The following is a 24,197-nucleotide window of genomic DNA, read 5'->3' as shown; positions in this document are numbered from 1 at the left end:
ACAACGATCTATCCAAAAATATTCTTTCTATGATATATTCAATGGTATAGTAATATTATTTCTATGGTACTTATAAATTCCATACAATTGGTAATAATCACAGTAGCTATTTATGCCGCAAAGGTAAATGTTAAGCACATACAAGAGGTAACTCGCTATTCTAGTAAGTGGTTTAAGGAGGTTTGCTTTTAAGATATATCTCGGGGGCGTGTGAGGGTGCCAGGTAGGTTATATTGATATTTGATACCACCCCTGCATCAGCTCGGTGTACGAGCATGGGGGCGCGTTTACATGTGGTTTGTTTACCTACAACAGCTGATGTTTTTACTGTACTTATTGAAAACTGATGGTATTTTGTTTGGGTGATGCATATTTTACTTTTACTCCATTGCAAACCCATGCATTTTTTTGAGTTCCAAAACACTGAATACACGTTTAAATTTTTTATTGCAAATATTATTTGAATACTACATACTTTTTCAAGAAATCAGATACTGTAGTATTTTTGTATCACGTAGTCGTGCAAGAAAACTGGTAAATTTTAGATCGCTAACTTGTTGTTTGAGTTAATCTCTCTATAATTGTGTTATTCACTTAGATATGTTTTTAGTGTTCATGTGCTATGCCCATTATGTACTGTACTCATAGTTTGATGTGCATTAGTATTTTCTAAGCTATATTATGTCTAAGTGATTAGAATGGAAACATGATTCTTTCTTATTTACTAAAGAAATGTGACATTTTTCTATTCCAAAATAACCTAACTTATTGAAAAATCAATTCTACACAAATAAAACATATTAATATTGTAGATTCGTTTGAGTTCAAGGAACTCGTCGCATAGAAGGGTTTGGTGAGACATTCTGAATTTTGAAGGTTGCGAAAGTGACAAGAAGTGACAAGATTAGCATTTCTAAGTTCAATACAAGCTGTACGTGGGCTGCAAGCAAACGTCTGGGGTCAAAACTAAGCTTTTCTCCAGCTTAGAATACAAGAAGATCAAGAACATTAAGGCCTACTACGAAAGAGTGTAATGACCTGCACGTTAGAAAACCGACATTAATTTCAGTCCTTTGTATCAGTAAATGTGCTGGCCAAATTATTAGACTAAACTCATTTTTATAGTTATTTGGTTTTTTTCAGCCAAAAAACTATTTTATTACTGGTTAAAGTACATATTCTTATTTGTGTGTTATTTTTAAATATTATAAGCTAAAAATTCTGTTTTTTTATTTTCACAGGTGGTAGCCCTGAATTATTTCTTTATTTTTGCTGTTTTTACACCAAAGGCAGGGGTGCCAACTGCAAAATTAAATAATGAAGTTTTCAGCTTATACTATACTTAAGTAACATACAAAAGACATTTTATACTTAAATAGGCAATACAATAATTTTTTATGCAATTTTTATGTACGAAAAATATAAAAAAACATGAAAAAAATGCATTAGTCTAATAATTTGGCCAGCACTGTAAATAATATTAATATCTTTCTGCATACGCTTCTGTAGATTGTCTGTTGGAGTATGTATTTTTATACACGTTTACAACCATTTTTGTAATTTCTTCAATTCATTGATTGATTCTAACATTCAACCGAAACAAAACGTTATTGTATCATTCGAGCTATAAACCTACATTTATTAAATGCTTATCCTGGCCGTGTATTAATTTGTTAACACAGTTAATAAGCAATCTTTGCTATAGTCAGATATTTTTATAAATTATAATGTTTATGCATTTCAATTTATTCATGAAAGTATCAATACATAACAAATATTCTCAAACCATTAAATCCATCTATTAAAATTAATTTTTAAATACACTGTTACTAATTATACACTGTTGAACTTTTATATTCATTTCTAGAAAGAAATCATGGTCAACACCCTCTCGAATGAACAAAAACAACCCTCTAAATTTCAGCGACGAAGTTTTCTGATTGAAAGTCTCTTTATCGCTATCTTTTACTCCCTAGAAACATGTTTCTCTGCACTAGTCTGCAGGTTTTCGATATGAGGGTATTACGTAATTTTATGATAGTGTTGCTACAAAACACTACCATCATGTTGCTATGAAACATCTGTTTTGTATCTCGGTCGATTTCCTCATTCTATTTCAAACAATCTGTTTCCAATACCATCCTATCCACGTAGTAGGTACATCTTTAAAATATAGAAGATTTATTGATACTTTTTTTCAAAGTATCAGTATATTTAATTAAATCCAGTTTTTGAACTAAACAACAAATTATTTAACTAATTACCATGTAAATTTACGTGTGCTATTTCTATGTTTAATACTTTACTTAACTTTGAAATGGCTACCATACGAATGTATGTATTTTATGCCAAGTATGAATGGAGATGGGTGTAGTGAACCGATCCATTTATATTTAGAATTGTTAAAAAATACAGTGGATCATTGACGCAGTTCTTTGAACTCACAACTAAAACGAGTACCTTTGACAAAGCACATCAAAAGTTGTAATGTTTCTTCAAAGTCAGTAATAACAAGGTTGAAGGTTTATTTGAGATAGTTCATCACAAAGAATTATTTGTCGAAGAAGATTTCTATACTCTTGGAATAAAGTGTTGGCGTCAGTCAATGTACTTTCCGTTTTCACACATGAAAAAAATCGAGCCATTTAACCAAGGATTTAAAACATGGATAAAGTAATGAAATTTGAGAAACATTATTTATTTGTCATGCCTTTTGTTTACGTTCATGCACATAACATTGTTTACTCTCTTCTCCACTCTTAACATACTGAAAGGCCTTTAAATAGAGTTGAAAAATTATTTACTCGACGTTGCTTAAGGTGACCATAACTCTATTCTATTTACTGTATTTTCAACGTTTCCATATATTCTTACCTGGCGTTCTTGAAGCCAGCTTTGCCGCAGGTGATGACGTAGAACTTGTCATCCGCCAACTCCAGAGTTCTGTGGATCCTCACCGCGATAGGCAGAGACCTCTCCTCCGTCTTCTAAAAAAAAAAAATCAATCAATCATGTGAAGATTTATGGGAAACACATTCACAAATGTTAAAAACATACACGATCAAAATTGTCAAATTGGCTGTAAAATGTGTTACCTATTTCAGTCAATCATTTATGACAATCAAGAATACGTGTAAGTAAATCCTGAAGCTTTCGTTCATGCGAGGGTCGTGTCCGAAAAGGTTGGATGTACAGATTATTATGTACAAATTATCATACATATTACATAACACCTACCGAGTTTGAAAGGAAGGGTTTTACTTTTTGTTTGTAAGCACTTTTTGTTTGAAGTAAGTCCGTTGAATTTAGTTTGCATTGAATTTGAACTTGCTCATGTAAAATTAAATATATAAACTTAAATTCGCAGTCAACATATACCAATGCCAAATGCGGACAGGAAAGTGCCCCTAAAATCACCTAGGATCACTAGCATAAGTCTTTAAGAGAGTATATTGAATAATTGTGTTTAAGTTTTTTAGTAAAATAGTGATGGTTTACTTAATGATCTATCATATAAGTAGCAAAATCCATTAGATAATTCATCAGTTGTAAAGTTATCTGTAACTGCATTACATTTGAGGCCACACACATCACAAACCATTGTGTTGTTTGGCAAGTATTAAATTTAATTAAATTCAAACTCCTATAAAAATGTGTAATTTATTCACACTCAAACAGTAGGGCCTACTTATATACTATGACTATACCAATGTTTGCAATCTATATTCAAACAAGTTTTAGTCCTGTTTAATAAAGCCTAGGGTTTTAAATTAATTTCTAATGAACACTTAAGGTTATTTATTGTTATTTTATAAATTAATTATGAGTTGCTATATAGGTTAATTCCAGTCGGTGAATTAACTAATAGAAATGTTCTCTTGAGAATGTTTAAACATATTTAAGTCTGAGGTTAGATAGAATTAATACATCTAATTAAGTAAAACACCCTTTGATTATGCTCTGCTTGATTGCATTAAAAAGGTACATTTATAAAAATACAAAAGTTTAATTGGACGACAATTTGGTCGAACTTTAATCAAGCAAACAATTGCCAAACACCCTGAAACGCCGTAAATAGCTTTGTGATTGAAATTACACTTGAAACAACTGATGGAAGTACTGTTTGTCGTTTTACTGCATAAATTCAGCGTAAATTACAGCCTTTGACTAATAGCACACGTTGCATGATAATAACAAAGGTCATTTAAACAGTTGTTTGCAACTGAAATTAAAATTAAACTTCTGAATGAACAGGGGACATAAACTGTTTGTATATACATTCACCAGGGCTTACGCAACGAACAAATTCATTCGTCTATGCATTTAAATTTTTCATGATTGCAGCATTGTATTGACAGCAAGTAGCTAATTGAAATGTTAAATCAGGACGGTTTTTGAGCATTTAATTAGTTAATTAACGATAAACAGATATGAATACAAATGATTTTAATGCACCTAGTGTTAGTGATTTTCGTTAAGTTTATACTTTAAAAACATGAACGTTTAAACCAATCACTTATTTAGTACTACTAGAGGTTGTCAAGTGGTCGAAAACTCGACTTTTATTTTATACCATTGATTTTTGAACTCAATGTTACTTATACGCTATATGTTTATTGTGATTAGGTATTTGTTTAATTACTATCCGGTAATAGAATCGGCTTCTTTCCAAATTGTAGGCAAGTCACAGTATTTATTCTTTAACAGGTACATTATTGTCATAAACTTCTCAACTGCATCACTAATTCAAACATTTCTCGTAAAAACGTTCACTTAAAAAAATGTTTGAATGCGCAACCTTTTTGCACGCTCTGTATGCGTAGTGCTCGTGCGCCCAGCCAAGCCACGCCCACCGCGCAGCACGCAAGCGCAATACAATAAGCAGGTCACCAGTGGACGAATGATGGGATGGTAATCAACTAACGGTAGATACCAATCTGACCGGGGAATTAACCGAGCTTAGCCCAGCTAGACAAAAGCGTCACAGGTACAATGACAATGACAACGGTAGACGGTACGCGGTACGTTCACTGGTCCGAGCAACGCCACTGTGTTAGTTTCACAACTGGAATCACGTGAGTCGGAACCTGGTTGTCGTGTCTGCTTCCGACGAACGATTTGCAACAATTGTCCGTGTTAAGCACGCAATTTATGGGTTGTTTGGGTGAAATATCGTCGGTATTGAGTAATCGGACATAAGTTGAAAACGCCAAGACAATAATGATTGGATTTAATCAATAATGTTACGCACTAGCAGCTAATTTACCTTAACATTACTGGTGTATTAAAGTTACTTTTTATCAATCAAACACAAAAAAAACAAAACAATCAAAACAAAAAAAAACAAATCAAAACAAATGAAAAAACAATCAAACCACACATAACAAAAAAATAAAGCTCGAGATCGCTTTTTTCCAGTAAAATATTGATGATTTCATTACTTTTTATATATCAATAATTTGTGGAGCTTATTAGAACCTAGTTTAGCTTAGCTTGCTTCATAGTGATCAATATAAACTTTAAACGCAAAAATAAACACGAGAAAATGGTTATTTTCTAACAAAATATTTTTTTTACAACAGGAAAAAAGATAAATAGCCACACCGTTATTGAAACAACTTGCATTTCATTTAGGTATATACCTTTAGCAATTCGGGAGTGTCCCTGAACCCCAGATAGGCACGCACACATTATCTCCACACCAACACATTACTCCATGGCGCCCATAGCAGACTTAAAACCAATCCAGACTACACGTTCCCATGGCCCAGCATCGGAACTTATTAACTCCTTTTCAGCCCTCGCCACGTCCCGATTTGTCACAGACAGTCAATAAAAGCTCGCAGATCGCAGTGAGTGTTACTTTATTGGATGTGAACATGAGAGTATGGCGCCTCCTCACATCAGCTGATCGGCTGATCGATATATTAATTGGCCGGGTGCAACGATCTTGGGCGATCGGACACGATGTTCCCATGGTTCGTGAGGGAGACACTTGAGGAAACGCCATAGTGTCAGTCCAGAGGGTCACTTGCTTTGAAAGAGGGAAAAATCAAAAAATCCTTCAGTTGCTCGTTATCGAGTATACATTATAAACTGCGTCGATAGTTAATCACAACCTTTGGCCACAGTTCCCTCAGTCTTTGACCAAAAATTCACATATCCCCGAAAAATACTTGAAATTTAGGCTCCAAAAGCACTTAAAACAATGTTTTCTTGCAGTTTATAATTTCCGGTTAAGTGAGTCCGGTTTGGGGAGTAGGATCATAGATGAAGTAATATAATATTATATTACTTCATCTATGGTAGGATACTGTAATGTAGGGATCAATGAGGATACAATAGTTTAGGATACTAGAGTGAAATGCTATATAGTGTAGGATACAATAGAGTAGGATTAAGATTGTTAGAAACGACGCATTAAAAACTATACTGCACAACAGAGAATTAGGGTAACAAACTGAAGTGTTTTCCTATTTATATACACAGTTAGAAATAAACAACTATAATCGAGCCGAGCACAATCCTTCGTACAACAACTTAAAATATGTTTTAAAGTTTCCTTAACTCCTTGAATGCAAAGGAACGCAGACAGTCCCTCAACTTAATTTATCAATACGAGAAGAAAAACCGATTTTGAATTTTATTAGATTAGTCTATGATAAGATAACACATAAAACGAGGATATAGATATTTTAGATTACACCCCACACCCGTAATATGTATAGGGAAGACAAATAAGCTTGTACGGATATCATCAAGGTCTATCACTTGTATTCACAGTATACAACCACAGCTCACACATACTTTGTACATATTGTATATGTAAATGCAATGATCAGCTGCTTCAGTCCGCGGCACATAACCAAACACCTTTGCTGAAGCACTTCTTGCAGTTGTCACGTCAGCAGTGGTGGTGCTGATGAAGTGCTGAATACATTTCATCCTTATTACATTCTCCTCGTTATATTCTCGCTCTCAGATACATTATTCCATCATTTACCTAAAGAGCTGCCAACAAGGCTTAGGTCAGAAGTTATTAAAACAATATTAGATTGCATTTAGCATAATAAGTATTCCTTATACAAATTTATGAGCAAGTTTAGGTATCTTCTTAGGTATATTTTTGGTTGAATAAGAAGGCCTAATTATAATTTATGTACAGTTTAAATTTCCCTTAAAATATTTGTTTAATCACATATCGTCATTGTTATAAAACTGACAAGTTCATGAACTGTTTTTCTACATCAATTATTTATTGCTCTAGCCTTCTTCAAGACTTGAACTATGTATACATACACAGTTTTTACACCTAAAAGTTTATAGCTGGGCATAATCTCAACCGGTCTAAAATGTTAAGCCAAATGTACGTATTGTAAATCACACCAATACGATCATTGAATTGAACTACTTGGTAGAAAGATTATGGTTTGAAAGATAGCTTGCATAAAAAATAACTCAACTAGTCAGCTGTAATAGTATATTTCGTACCTAGGGCCGAAAATGAGGTTTTGCCGGCTCGAGATAGTTTTTAAGTTCGAGACGAAGTCGAGAACTTAAATCAATCGAGAGCTGCTAAACCATTTCGGTCCGTGGTACGAACGCTATTTTTCACCACACTATACCCTATTACCACTATTCACCCCTATAATAATGCACACTGATAGTCAACACAACTACAACTTTAAGGTTAAGAAATAATTTGAGGAATCAGCAAAAATATAAATAAATAGTTGCTAGGCAACAGTGACAATAACACAATTCTATATTGCAATGCTATGGATTTTGATTGTGTATTTAAAACGCATTCATGTTCTAAGTAAGTAAGCGGACAGCTGATTTTGCGGCCCCGGCCTGTAAAAACCTGCTCGGTCCCCAAATTGGCGACAGCTGGCATGGCCAGCAAAACGTAACTTTCAGCCACCAATTAACGTATGTAATACAGCCAAAAACATCATAGTGTGGTGAAAAATAAATTCCTTAGATAAGGTTTACAGCAGCCCATGTGTTTTTAATTGAATAAATTTGCAACAACAAAAATATGTATTTTGCATGCCACTCGTACACGTAGTATATTTCATAACAAAAGTAGAGAGTGAGTCATTACATATTTGAAATCTTTTTTGAAGTGCGAGATTTATCGAGCACCTTAAATGGTCGAGAATATATAGACCCACTTTCACTCGTGTTTTAAACGTTAATTTTCGCTACAGTACAAAGACTAATTATTTTGTTGAACATTACAAAAACTCATAGCATTTTTCAGGTTATAACATCATTATCAAACAAACAGTTGATATTTACTTTAGTTGTACAGTTTTGGCTGTTGAAAATTAAAACGGTTGACAAAACAATAACAAATCTTAGTTTGTTTACGTCGGCAAAATCCAAAAAGATTCTTACCGCTCATTACAGTTTGTTTTGGTGTAATAATAGTATATTTCGTACCTAGGGCCGAAAATGAGGTTTTGCCGGCTCGAGATAGTTTTTTTCGATCGAGAGCTGCAAAACCATTTCGGTCCGTGGTACGAACGCTATTTTTCACCACACTATACCCTATTACCACTATTCACCACTATAATAATGCACACTGATAGTCAACACAACTACAACTTTAAGGTTATGTAAAGAAATAATTTGAGGAATCAGCAAAAATAAAAATAAATAGTTGCTAGACAACGGTGACAATAACACAATTCTATTGCATTGCTATGGATTTTGATTGTGTATTTAAAATGCATTCATGTTTTAAGTAAGTAAGCGGACAGCTGATTTTGCGGCCCCGGGCTATAAAAACCTGCTCGGTCCCCAAATTACGATGACAGCTGGCATGGCCAGCAAAACGTAACTTTCAGCCACCAATTAACGTATATAATATAACCAAAAACATTATAGTGTGGTGAAAAAGACTATGATCACAGCTATGATCGAATTATAGTATCACTAGGTACCTAACTGTATACTGTAAAACTGTTAATAGAGAAATGAGTGTCGGGTAGCCTCCAGAAACAATTAATAATGACAACACGACAATGATCAGCTGATAGACAAATTGAATGGAAACAGTTTCCCCTGACGCTTTTGTTAGCGGCTTGAGGGAATTAATTTTCCATCCAATTTCGAAAGCGATTGGCCCTTTAGGTCACAGTAAACGTTGCTTTACGTTTATATTTAGAGAAATTGATCTTAGTCTAACCTTAGATAAGAAACGATTGAAACAATATTCAATTGGTTATTTTTGAAAAGAGGGTAAATGTTATAAGAAATATAACGGGACCAAGTGTCTTTTGACTAAGTCTTTTGCTTCAATAATACTATCGGCTAACCTACAAAAAAATGTAGCCTATGTTATGCTGTAAAAGATATACTAATAGGTATATTAAAAAATAAATTATAATTAAATGTTTTCCATGTCATAAAGCTTTACTAACAAACATGTTTACAAAGGCTTACAACCACAATCTGAGGACCGTAGGCTATTTTGTTAAGTTGGTAAGTTGCTAAGTTGGTTTTAACTACTTGATGAAGCGTCCCAGCTGACTACAGCGGCCTGTAGCTCTCCTCCAATTTTATTCCTACACTCAACTTTGCTGGTATATACTATAAAACCCAGGCACTGTTGCAATAAACCTAGATATAAATCAATAGGCATAATAATTATAGTACATAGCAAATAATGCAGTGGTAAAAATGGGCTTTTCTCATTTTTTACCCTTAAAACACAAAATTTATCAATTTTTCTCCAGACCTTTTTAAAGAGCTTAAAAAAACAAATAATTCAGTATATCAATGTGTTTTTGTACAATAATTAGTTACAGAGAATATTAAAAAAAATTGTTAATTTAAAATTCCCATGTTATTCTTATGGAGAATATTATAATGTCTTGTAGTTGGCTTGTTTATGGATATATTTTAATCAAACTTGGCGGATTTATTTATTTCATACTAAGCTATTGATATTTTAATAAAAAACACACTTTATTAGTTTCCCTGTAGCAGCTAACCTAGGTACTCGTTAAACATAAATGTTTAATTTAATAGATTAATTAAAAATCAATCCAGGCAAATCGAAATTCGCTACGTCGGCAGGTTTGCTGCAGCGGGGGTATTTTTTCCCATTTTTGACAACAGCTAATGAACTAAGCAATAAAAAGCTATGGCACACAACGAGAACTGTTAAAGTAGGATATTTTACAGTTATATTTATATTTTTAACTTAATAAATAATTTGTGATATTGTGCGAATGTTTGATAGTTTACTTTTTTCTATTGTTTAGTTGCAGTGGTAGGACATTATGGCTATCGCAGATGTATTATTACCATAGCATACCGTTAATTTAAACAACAAACTTTTCTCAAACCGTGTCTTCCCCTATTAAAACGTAAAGCACGAGTATGATACTGCAATAAGGATTTTATACTTATACGCGAAGGACGGGTACTCTGCTAGTTAAGGCCATTTTATAACTTTTATTTTGTTTCTATAATGTGGATGAGCGGCAATAAATATCTTTGATTCTTGATATAAATTATTTATAAATTTAATTAAATGTCTTTATAACATTCAAAAATATCATGAAATAGATCTTCAAGCGAAACACAAACTCCATTTATTACACTTCAAACACGCCGTAGTCGTTAGCAGATACTAACCACAATGGCTTGTATAAAAACCTGAAGTTATGCCAATCTAGACGCAATAAAGTTTTAAGTAATAATCATAAATTTGGCCCAGTGCAATAGCCATTTGCCATTATCAATGGCCTTGGCTGCGAAGTGGTTTTTCAACTGTATCAATGGCGGACGGACACTACGGCTATCGCTCAATGTCAATGGCTTTTATATCAATCATGGAGAGCAGGAAGAGGAAAACCGGCGAATCTAGAGCAGTATATCGTTTGGTTTTGTACGAGTATGTTACAAAGTTAATATACAGGGTGTAGTTATATCCATTTCTTGCTATACCTAAACTTATAATTTAATACGCAAGCAGGTTTTTTGCGACAATTACTCCTCCGAAACTACTGAACCGATTTACAAGTTTTTGGTGTCATTGGAAAAAGCGTAACGTGAAGTTGTGCAGGAAACGTTTTACGGAAATAATTAGAGAGTGAGACCCTAGAACCCTTACGAAATTCCGTAATTCTCCATAAGATTAACATGGGAAACAAACATTGTTATGAAACTCCAGCTGTTGTCAGAAATTAAAAGTGAGAGGAAGAACATGCTTATTGTAAACAGACAATGTGTAAAAAGCAAACAGAGGGACCTTTTTACACAAAGATATGGTGTATAGGGATATCCATCTTGACAAATTGTTCAATTAAATATTACAATAAGTTGTTTTACATTTTGAGCATTTTAGGGACATTATATGTTCCTACATGCCACTAGTAATATTGAAAGCGTGTTAAGCCTTACGACACGTTAATTTATTCAAATAACTTGAATAACATTTCACTCTCAAATAATCCCCGATACACTTTCGTTCGATTAGAGAGTTCGATTTAAACTCATCGACTTAACGGCGAGACAGATATTAAACGAATGAAATGAAAAGTTGTGCCTTGCAGCGAACTGGTCAGAACACTTTCTCTGAACTTGTTATCCGGCGAATTATCTCACAGTGAATTCTTAACGAGGGAAATCATCAGGAAATGACCAGGAAGTGAAGGAGGGGTTCAGGAGAGGCGTGTAAGGTGTGTATGTCCTTGAACGGCCTTGAATGTCCTTATCAGGAGTCCTGACAAGGCGGCGAGGACGTCGTGGTTGCATCATACGAACAACTGTCACAACAGTTGCTGTAATCATACTTATATGGTGACGGGAATGCAGTTATTTAACTATACTGGTTAAAATGTTGATGTTCGCCGCAGCTATTCAAACGTATAATGTTTATATTAAAATAATGTTTTCTTCATGTCTATGTATAATTATTTTAGGTATCGTGTCCCACGACATTTATACCATGCTAAAAATCATAAAATGTATCGTAATAGGTATTTTCTGTGTAAACTCAAATTGACTAATAAAATGTAATTAATTAATTACTATTACAAAAACGGTATTTGCTTCAAGGGTACAAGTTTAAAGCAATGGATTTGAACTTGAGAGAATGAACAACAAGTTGTAATTGAATTTTTTGACATTTCAGGGGAATTTTTTTCCTATTTGGAGCTTTAAAGCTGTAGAATACTCATGCAGTCTGTACTCAATTGTATTGTTTCGTTGTTTAAAAAAATAACACCTGGGAAAATTTCTGCAATTGTTATTTTCAAGAGATTTTCGTAAGGAGTAACACTATTATTTTAACTATATTTAAATTCAACCCAGTTGTCCAGACTACAGACAACGAGCACTTCCCAGAAGGATGGGTTGGAATTACTCACACGCTAGAGATTATTTTAAGGTCAGAATGAAATTGCAGACCTTCTACTGACGGTCGCGTGTCATGTAGGCGGACTATATAGAGGTCAGTTGTTTACTATACGCCCGCAGGTGTAAAAGAGGTCTATAGTTGAATTAGTCTTGCTTTGTGCTTCATATAGCTAATAGCATCCGGGACTGTGGGCACAAAAGGTGGCTCGATTGAGAAGTAGACTATAGATAAAGAAACAGGTGGAAATGTTGTTTTAGTAATTATCAAATTTCTAACTGACAAACATTTATGTGGCAGTTAAATTACTACGTTTTTGTCCCCGCATCGTTTCAGTCTCACGGTCAGATTTTATATCATCAGATTTTATATGATACTATGATTACAAAGTAGATACCAACCCTCAACGTATGGTTTAAGCATAACCTATATGAGGTGTCTCAAAAAAATGCATAGATAGAACGATTGATGGATTGGTGGAAATTATTTGACAATTGCACTGGTTTTAATATCAATTAACAGACAGCAATTATTATTGCAGCAAATATCTACCAACGAAGCTATAAAACAATACCTTACGGTATTAAAACATGGCCTTTAAGCAAAGACGGATAATACATAAAATTTTCACATATTTTGACTATCAATACGATTACAAAAAGAGTCGGATTAAAAAGTTTCCGGGGCATCATCTGTTGGCCAAATTTGCATTTGAAATGTCCTCGTTTTGATATTTCCCGTGTAGTTTGTAACCGTGCGGACCACATGAATAATTCAACCACTCGACAATGGTTTTGCTTAGTTTTCATCCCTCTATAACCATCCATTGAGGGTTTACGGATTATTTTCCAAACCCGCTTGCTTTGCACAGTGGTCGAGCACGGCTAACTAACATTTTGTGTACACAATCGACTGACGAATCGAAATGAATTAGATTGGAGATTTTCCTCAATTAAAAAAAGAAAATATTGGGCTTCTAAATCTAACGATCTGTGGATTTTCCTATACTATTAATTGGTCAATTAAAATGATCACGTCTTAAACAAAATACAAACCAGATGGTAGATTAAAAATATTTGTTCCTACAGTCACCAGAAAAAGCGGGACGCCTTGCACAGATTATATTACAGAAAGCTTTACTTCGGCGCACAGCTTTTACGTTGGCGAACATCAGTGTTCCAGGTTCCAACCAAACAGCAAAAAACATCGTGCTTTTATTACAAACGTAGTCCATGTATGCTTGAAAATAAGTTGGCAAAACTTAAAGATACTACGACTAAGATCAGCTGGTGCAGCGTTTCCCATTTCATTCAATGTCTGGATTTAACCTAAAAAACGTGTTGTACAGTGTTTGAAAGACTAATTATTTAATTGATTTATCTATATAAATAAAATTAGAGTTTTGTCTGTACATTGCTCAGAATCATAAACTTTTAGGTTATTTTTACGTTTTATACATTAAACAAACCGAAACAAGTCTCATCTAAATTTCTGTCTGTCTTCGTGTCTGCCCAAGAGTCATTTTACGCGGCCTTCTCGACTACTATAAGATCTTCGTGCGTAGAACGGGCACACAGCTAGTAGTAACTGTAGGAAAAATATAATGTGTAACACGAGTGCAAACTGTCTTTGCTGCACTCGAGAAACTCTCCACACTCGCTTACGGCTCGTGTGTAAACATTTCTCTCGTGTGCAGCAAAGTGCCACTTCGCCCACTAGACACAAATAACTATTTATTTAAAATCCAAACCAATCATAATTTTGTAAACAGGCGACGTAATTTGAGAACAAAATAGTCGCATTATTACTATGACAGTTATCATATCTGTCTCAGTAATTTAGTCTATATATAGACTATATAATATAGTCATATTTTAGAATGCTAATAAAAACGTGCGACGTTCACTATTAAGGAAACTGTTACCTAATGACTGTAAACGACAGTAAACGTTTATATGATGTCGTGTTCTGTTTCGGTGATAAAAAATATACTATCTCCCGTTTAAACTTCGGGCGAGAAATCCAATTATAAGTTTATTGTTCGCAACCCATTACGCTCGACTTGCAAAAACTGGGAGAAAACCACCGTTTAACTTCGGCGTTTTGTGGCTCATCTGTTGTTTCCGTCCATCGTATGTAATGGTTTAAAGATGATTATTCATTGATAATCGTAGGTTATAATGGGATTTTTTAGATTTGTGTGCCTGCTGTTTCATGGATAAATCGGAAGTTTGTTCAATATTAACAGAAAAAAACCTTGATTTATTTACCTGAAGTAGAAAACTATTTCACGTTCACTTCACTATTCAGGATTACTAGAAAAATATGGGGGTATTTTTTTAAAATTACATTTATGTTACACTTATAATTAAATACACTCACATTAAATTGCATGCTTACACCGCAACTATTCAGAAACACCAAAAATCACGATGACCACCTGATATGCGATAAATAGTCGGATATTTACACTCCTCGTTGCATGCGCCACGTTCATTATATCGCGGTTAGGTTTCGCTGTAGTCTCATAACAACGATCTTCGGTCTGTATAATTTCCCGACAGTATCAGCTTGCTGGACAGCATAATGAATCTTGGTTTAAGTTATAGCTCTTTGACTACGGCCGTAAATATATGTTGATATAGGATCACTGCTTCATGTTAGAGTTATTTGATTGTTATGGTTATATTTTCTTTTGAAAGGAATATAATCCCCAAAGTACAGAGCACAAGGTGGAATTGTAAATCCCTGTTTTAGAAATAGAAGGAAATTAAACAGCTGCCTGCGTTGTGGAACATCTAACCTGTCTAATTCTTTTTATCACAATATCTTTACAAACTTTTACAGTTTCAGTGAATTTGATAATAATTATAAAATATGTTTATCTTTTGTAAAAAAAAAACACTTTACCCTTGCCCCCTCTCAAACACGCCAGGACAATTAACAGTTTCAGCAGTAGGACAATTTGTTTGGACTTAAAGATTCCAAGCACATTTTTTTGAAGATCACATTGTATAGAGTGATTTTAATTACGCTACATCACAAAATTAGGACCCACAGAATGAGGAGGGGTAGCTACAATCTACAATAAACAATACCTACGCAGATAAAAATCTAATATACTCCTCAAATTGCTACTAATACCTTAATGAAACTCTTGACCCTGAAGAGACATTACAACTGACCACAAACTGTTGAATGAGGCTGTATATATGGTTATAAGATAGATATTTAATTTATTACATTGTTTTGTTATAGTCTTAGTTCAATGGTCCCATAAACCAGTCTTTCCTCAGTCTCCATAAAATGGTGGGGCAGTTTTATAGTTTTACTTACGGTGGTAGTTAAATTCAAACGATTGAATACAACGAGCACATAATATAAATTGAATATGATACTGGAGAAAAATCTTAGCAAATGAAATAACGTAGGTATTGCTAGTTTTAATTTTATTAGGTATTACATGATTTTACAAAATTACTTTCCTGTACATACATGACTAAACTGACATCGTTTAGTTCTAACCTAACAATGAATTGATCCAAGTGATTACGTAATGCGTAACTGTTTTTTTATCGCTATAAAAATGGCATATATCCTAGAACAGCTAGTTCAGCTAGAACAGCCATCCACCGTAACACCACTATATGATACGATAAGATGGTCAAACGTTTAGTTTTTAGCACACAATTGGGAATAAAAGTGTTTTCCCCCTAGTCTGATTTTCTTTTTATTCCCTAGTCTGTGATTTTAGTAACCCACCACCCAGTGCAGGACTTCAGGGACAGATTATTTCCAATTAGGCTTTACTAGACCAGCGAGCTCAGTCACTTGCAATATTTTCGATAATGCTCCCATGGGACATCAAACGTTTTATGACATTTTTTGTTTGCTATGTAATCTAAATAATGCATCTGTTATAGAAAAACTGAACTTTAGCTGCGATGCTTTTACCCATACTTTTTAAGTACAGCATTACATATCTTATGCGAAAACTCACTGTAAAATAGCTTCTGTTTTCAACACAATGTTCCTATGTAATTTAGCGTTCATTGCGTCATTGACAGACGTTGCGTTGCCAAACCACTGGATCACGATCACCGGTATTTCCCTCCAAAATACACGTAAACCCCGCGAAATCCACCGCCGTGATGCGATGACAGGACAAAGCAAGTTGTCCGTTTACCACATTTCACCGCGCGTCAGTCCTTTCTACGTTTGACAGGGAAAGTGGCGAAATGCCGTTTGTTTGTTATGTAGAACGTTCCGTCTGTCATTGATTCTGAAACGCGACTGGGCGAAACAATGTGTCAATATTGCTTGCGTAAAATGTGTTGTATGTGTATAGAGATAGTATCACGAATATTAAAACAGAGGGAGGTATGGATCATAAAAATAAACAAATGACGTAACTGGCCCGAATCCTATACTAATAACATTAACATATGGTTTAGACAGTTCCATTTAAGAAGTGTTAAATACTGTTTACTTTCGGGCCAGTGACATAATTTGTTTGTGTTAATAATCCATACTACGTTCTGTTCTAATATTCGTGGATCGTATGTGTATAAATAAACGTTATTAGCAAACTGACACATACTTTTTCCCATAAGCTTGTTAACAATTTTGTTCAAAATTTTAAGGGCCATAACGTACTAATTTTAATCAAAACCGGGCTTTTTCTAAAATCAATTTTTTCGTTTTATGGGGTTTTATGGAAAAATAAAATAAGTTACAATAACTTTAGGACCGAAATTTATACGGAAATGAAATTTGCATAATATTGTTCAGAATTTAAAGAAATATAAAATGTTTGAGCATTCTCAAATTAGGTCTAAACTTAAATTTATTTTAAATAAAATAATACTTGTTTTGTCATTTAAATAATAGATATTTAAATGTTTTGTGTGTAAATAAATCACTGCACTTTTTGGTTCAATTCAGAATAATATTTTAAGTGAGTTCATAAAATAAAATTGTATTAAGTTAAGCCAGACAGAGAGAGAGAGAGAGAGAGATAGGCAGACAATGCAGAGGAATGTGCTGCGTATCCTGCTTATCAGTTCCAGCCGACATGATATAGACTGACCAGTGGGTTTTCCTGTACACTGCTCCAACTCACGCAGTTACTATGCAGTCTTCATGTGAATCAAACATTATGAGGGTCTCTGAATCCCTCTAATTATTTTACCATGGGTCTCAGTATCCCATATTAAATCATCAATTATTGACTCTATTGTTTCAACAGAAGTTTTATTTAACCGTGAGGAACATTCACCAGAAGTTTGTGTGCACACAGTGTTATATTTTATTTTCTCAAGAAGTGTTAATCTCCATTACTTGGTATTAACGAACATTCATTAATTTCTTCTCTTCGAGGTCGTGAGTACATCTCTACACATCATTCCTCTCTGTCTATTTCAATTTGGACTTAAATATCTCATCAAGAGAATAGTTTTGATTTTATTTGTAAAGGGTTAATTTAATTTTGTATTATTATAATATTTTCTTAACTCAAATGGATTTATTATTTTTCCAATAGTAATTCACTGTTTAGACAGATCAATAAACTTGCTTTCTACTATATTAACAAATATCTATTGAACCAGCAATTATTCAGTTTGGTAGCAAAGTCAGGAATTTAATTTTTAATTCCCCTTTGTTCAAACATAAAATGATAAATTTTTACCAAACAGTTCGGGCCGCATATGTTTCCGTTATTTTAAGGGTTTTATGGGAAAATCACCATTCAAAATATAAAAAAATATATACCCAGTATATATTTTTATTATAACCATTAAGGGTCAGCAATGAGTAGATTTTAACGTTATTTTTCACCACACTATGATGTTATTAGCTGTTTTACATAAGTTAAATAGAGGCTGAAAGATACGTTTTGCTGGCCATGCCAGCTGTCATCGTCATTTGGGGACCGAGCAGGTTTTTACATCCATAGGGCCGCAAAATCAGCTGCCCACTTGCATATTAAATAAACAAACAGTATCCATAGCATTGCAATAGAATTGTTTTATTTTAACCGTTGCCTAGCAACTGTTTATTATTATTTTTGCTGATTCCTGAATTTACTTCTTCACATAACCATAAAGTTGCGTTGACTATGCAGTGTGCATTAATTATTATTGTGAATAGTAGTAGTGTGGTGAAAAATAGTGTTCGTAACACGGACCAAAAATGGTTTTGCAGCTCTCGATCGTTTTAAGTTCTCGACTTCGTGTCGAACCATCTCGAGCCGGCAAAACCTCATTTTCGGCCCTAGGTACGAAATATACTATTACCTATAGTAGATTACAATTTAATAATGTGATTTAGTTAGATTTATCATACTTTTGGAACAGCTGGAGACAATTTTATGGTATTCGATCATTTTGGTAATCCAAGAATAACTTATTTTGACTTTGCAATGTAATTAAATACCCCTCATTATTGCACATTTCTTCTTAGAATATTTTGAAAACTACTCAATAATCAAAGGTGGGAGTGTCTTTTGATCAGACACAGCGGCACAGCCTTGATTGATAAGGGAAGACAGAATGGTAAACCTAAAAGGCCAAAGTTGTCTGGTGTGGTTAAACTTCCCTGTCATCATCAAACATCACCTTTCAAAGTTCTGTCTTGAGATTATCAACAGGGTTCACCCCCGATACCACCTCTTACTACTACAGTAGATTTGTTATTACTACGTTACAGTGTTCTGCTGTTGAATATCGTTTTCTTGTAGACCAACTATGCAATTATGCTAAACGGAAAGGGTACATTTTGTTAGCTATAAATTTGTCTCTCAATCAACTATCAAAGTATGAAAACCAGGATAGAACAATAAAATTATCTCCTTGGGAATCGAATTTAACTATATAATCCGAGCCTATATTTGAGTGGTTATGTTTGTATGGTTCTGTAAAAATTTTTATAGATCTATATAGAACGGAGATGGTGAAAACTCGTTGGAATGTTTTAACCTATGAAAATTATGTATAATATTTTAAACTGACAAACACTACAAAAAAGTTTAAATTACTTTGAAGAACATTGTATTAACAAGCTTAGGTCAAACAAACATTTCGAATGTAATTTTTCATTTCTTTGATTTCTTAAACAGTTATAAAACATAACAGTGAGATAACCATACAATATAAAATAAACATTTTTCTACAGGTTTGATTGTATTAGTTTTTGATTATCATAAAATATTAGGATCATAATTTTTGACGGCGAAGCTACCACAGACTTGTTTACTGTAAAGAATGTAATTTTTTAGGCGAATTCACCTAAGAGTTACCTTTTTCACCACTTAATGTGAGAATGGCGGGATTGATCTCATCCTTAGCCATAAAATCAGTTTGAGCTGATCTATTGTCATGTAGCTGATTTAATAACAACAATAATGAAAACTCAGTAACATACATCAACAGTAACAACAATTGACTTACATTGTTGACGAAGACCCCACAGTAGTCAGGAGAGCCCTGATTGGCTAACATGTTGATGACTAGTGACGTCATATGAGTGCCGTTCCCGTAGGATATACAGGAAGGCGTCCTGTAGTCCCGGGCGTGCAGTGCTCCTGTAAAAAACAGGAAGATTTTAAAGGGGAAAACTTGAAAAAAATTGCAAGATTATTTAAATAAAAGAAGAAATGTAGTGAGTAAAATTATTGCAGATGAAACATAAAAGTAACAACACAACAGCCATCAAAACTTCGCAATAAGCAGAGATTGCTTTTAACAGCGGAAAATGTCAAAAGTTTGTTAAAGTTGAGGCACTCTTCAACCGCGACTTGAGGGATGAGATCAAGCTATACCACTTGTTGTTTTTATGTAAACCTGAGCAATTAAATAGTCAATTGGATGACGGCATTGAATAATGATTAACTTTTAATTTGGCAACAAATAAAGAATTTTACTACAGTGACTGTTTTTTACTAATTGTTTTTTATTTATCCCTGAAAAACAGTTGTAATTGTGCTGTAAAACTCTAAACGTTGTCAATACAGTACACAATTAGTGATTAAAGTATTTTAAGGCGTGCTAAAATAATTTTCCCGCGGAAAGTGTGCTAAACATATCACGCATCTGTAATATAATGGATTAGCGAAATTGCTTCTTCCTTATGGGAGAGATTTTTTAAAACACCTTCTCCTCCCCGCAGTCGTAGGCTATGATTAGGTGAGCTGATGTGTCCGTACTTAGTCATTTTAACGGTCCCGGCCTGTCTTTGTGTTTGTGAATTTATGTCACGTAATAGTTTCCTATCCTCCACCTTCCACCCGGATCTGAATAGCCGTGTGTTGACGTGGGAAGATGCAACAGGTATATTGGATGCGAAAAGTGTGAAACCTCGATGAAAGCTAGTTGAAAAAGTGCACAAGACAACAATGCACGGTGTGACACAATGATAAATTTTACCTTTTGGACTTCTACCTCTATTAGTAGTAAAAGATTTTACATTCTGAATTTATCTCGCTTAAAAGGGAACGTGAGGAACAAATTTCTCACATAAAAGCTTCTTAAATAGTACGTACACCTCTTGGACAATGTAAACGGGGTTGTCTTTAAAATTCGTGAGATTAATAACTACTGGTCAACATCTCTAAGGGAGGTTAGATGATATGAAGGGGACAAAGAAGGGGGGGGGATAACCACAACCACATCCCAAGAAAACCACACGTCACCGCGGTCGTTGAAAATATTTACGCAACTTAAAATGTTTGTATCAAAGTACAAGTTAGATAAGGTTGCGTAGGGACACCACGATTTTTTGTATTAAACAAACCTATCGGTAATTTTTTTTATAGACTACTAGCAGAGTACCCGTCCTTCGTTCGTAAGTCAAGTGGTCAGTTAAGAGCGAGGGGATCCTATTCTCGAAACCTGTATTAAATTTCCTCTTTTTACTAATGGATTTGGTGGGATCCAGTGTTCGAAGCCAACCTAAACGTCTACACCATCATAGGACGAGCATATAGGTCTCTCAAGCGAGGAGGATCTTCTTTGTATTTGAGAACTCTTTACAACAATCAATCTTTTAGGGGGGGGGGGGGGTCTTTTAGGTTTTTGTTTGCTATGTTTTTGACTACAATAAAATATCAACTTGATTGCGTTTTCATCTGTTGAATGCATTCGAAAGCATTAGTTTGTGTTTGCCAGAGTTTCCTTTGTTCTATTACTTTCAGATTAAAACCCAATTACACCTTATCATGATAAAATAGCTAGAAGGACTATTAACAATTTTATAGCATCGAATATTTTTACTTTTGTAAGGGCGATGAAAAATAAGACTTAAGCTATATAAGTTAGTCATCCGTTATATTTTAATACGTCACATGAAATAGTTTTTTTTTTTTAATATACAAATATTGAAAATTATATCATCATTTAATACTTTATCAACATGGTCGAATGGTTTAGTCGAATAAGGACGTATAAAAACTTCTAGAAGAAGGTCTAGTTGTTATAATAATTTTTGTGTGTACAATACAAAATTATTACATGCATACAAAATAACACAATAGATAAAAGGAAGTTAAGAAATACTGATGTGTTTCAAATGCTACTGCGACTTTTCTCATCAAACTCATCATAGGAGAGGTAATCTACTGTAGAATCAGGAAATAATGTAGCGAGATGGAATTGTCTGTTACATGTTACATAACTACATCTGCTGCAATCTGCTACATGGATCTACTCTGTACATCAAGTAGTAGACAATAATGTACAACACGACAACAATGTACAGCTCGACGACAACAATGCATTGCACAATCTGTACGAGAGAAACGTGTTGAACAAACGTGTTGATAATCACGTAAATATCTTGCATACCGTATCTATACTGAATTTATCTTCTGTGATGCCTACATAAAATACTAAAAAAGATTAATTTTAATGACCACTCATATGCAATACAATTTGAAAGCTATCACCACAGACTAAGAACAGTTTTTCCCCTTAGTATGAGTGTGCTATTACCTTACAAATTAGGTTCACTGTTCGTAAAAATACTTATTTCCCCCCTAAAAGATAAGTTTTGTACATTTTTTGTTCAGCGTGATTTTACCGATTCATAAAAAAGTAACAGAAAAAAAAAATTGTAAATGGTGCCTCAATAGTTATCTTTTCAGAATTTCTTATATGATGTCATTAATGCAGCGTCACAGCGCTGCATATTTTATCTGAATTTCAGAGAAAGACGTAGGTGAGACAGAATAGAGAAGTCCCATAATGCACTATGCAGCTTTGGACCCGACTCTTCGCTATTCCTACTGTATGACACAATAAAGCCAATTGATCTAAAGCAGTTTTCAATTCGAGAATCCACTTTCGAATCACCAAAAAGCTACTGACGTTGCTTTGTATTGAACTGGCGAACTTCTGGTTGTTGGGGATCACTCAAATACCAAGCTAAGGGTAAAGTTGATCAGTGATTACGAGTTTGAACCAAATTTAACACTTATAAAATGTAAAAAGCTCATAGACATTTCTCTAAAATTTCCTGTACTATCTGCTTGTATTTAGAAAATACTCTTTGGCAAAAATTTTAGATTTGACATGCTATTCTAAATGAGTTCAAGGATCGTGAAAAAGATTCATATGTGTTGTTATATACATAGATAGTATTTATGCCGACGGGGAAAAGAATTAAGAGCAAATAATAATAACAATAAATAACAAGGCAAAAATATGATTAATTGTATTGAGGCATTTTAAAGGTGGTAGAATATGTTTTCGATAATATCCACGAGTTATTAACATTTTCCATGGATTAAAAGCTCGAACGAAATTTAATTAATAAATGGATGAAAACTGAAAGTGTTATTAAAGCCGAGATACGGTACTATTACCTTGATGGCCCTATCTGGCAACTTTACGCTCCAATAGTTACTGTAACTTTATCTGTTATCACCCATTACACTGTAACATACTAGAGAAGTTATCGTAAAAGAGGTCTTTAGCAGTTTAAGATGACAGTAATTAATTTTTGATCAAATATTATCTAATTGTTCTGTACATAATTTTTAAGTTAAAGGCTACGGTGATTTTCCTAACCTATTTCAGTACAAGTTTTCCCTTACAGTATTCCGAGTGTTTTTAGTGCTCGCCTTAAAATCTCAAGGTTGCTGGTTTGATTCTGCGAGATCTAATATGGATTTCGAAGTCATTATTAGGCTATCAATTGATGTACCGAACGGACGAAGTTAGACAGTAATATGCCCATGGTTTGGACAGTTTCCTAAAAATACTTTTAAAAACGCCAATTACCTTGACAAAATAAACGCAAAATGAATCACCCTTTTTAGTCTTACTACTGCTAATAGGCTACCCTAACAGCTTGTGCAAGTATCTATCAATTTAATCAAAGTATTTATTTATTTTAATACAAATACTCAGTACTATTAACTACTTTTTACCGTAATACACGAACAAATTGTTTCAAAATGATTAACATTCTGGTCATCCCTTTTACTATCGGAAATATGAGGAGGTATCTCAAACTCAGAGATGGGAAGCTGACAGAAATAATCCCTAGGGAACTCTTTCCCGTCCATCCGGGACCTGGGACTCCGTATAACTGCAAAGTTTCAGAATGATGTTCTCTGAATCTACTTACATCTCAACGTTCGCTGTCTACAAAACCCTTGAACATTTTGTTAAATTTACTTTTTATGTTTACTCATTAAATCACCAGACTTGTGTTTTTAAATATAATATGACAATTTTTTTTGAGGAAAATGTTATTAAAATATGCAGGTGTAAATACTGACAAAAATGTAAAATTTGTCAAGTTGACATCGATACACTAAAAT

The 24,197-nt window shown here is 33.9% G+C and overlaps 1 protein-coding gene across 1 annotated transcript in view; it reads right to left on the bottom strand.

The window, feature by feature from the left end:
- Positions 1 to 24,197, bottom strand: part of LOC128994455 (uncharacterized) — a 103,600-nt gene that overhangs the window by 29,806 nt on the left and 49,597 nt on the right. The window contains exons 3-4 of the mRNA XM_054419031.1: positions 19,825 to 19,958; positions 2,875 to 2,987 (exon numbers count right to left, since the gene is read on the bottom strand). Coding sequence (XP_054275006.1) covers positions 2,875 to 2,987; positions 19,825 to 19,958 — 247 coding nt within the window. The remainder of the gene's footprint in view (positions 1 to 2,874; positions 2,988 to 19,824; positions 19,959 to 24,197) is intronic.

This window comes from Macrosteles quadrilineatus, unplaced genomic scaffold (assembly GCF_028750875.1).
Source record: "Macrosteles quadrilineatus isolate MER2022 unplaced genomic scaffold, UCM_ALF_1.0 Scaffold_5__1_contigs__length_97177068, whole genome shotgun sequence".
NCBI lineage: Eukaryota > Metazoa > Arthropoda > Insecta > Hemiptera > Cicadellidae > Macrosteles > Macrosteles quadrilineatus.
This window is presented reverse-complemented; position numbering and strand designations above follow the sequence as displayed.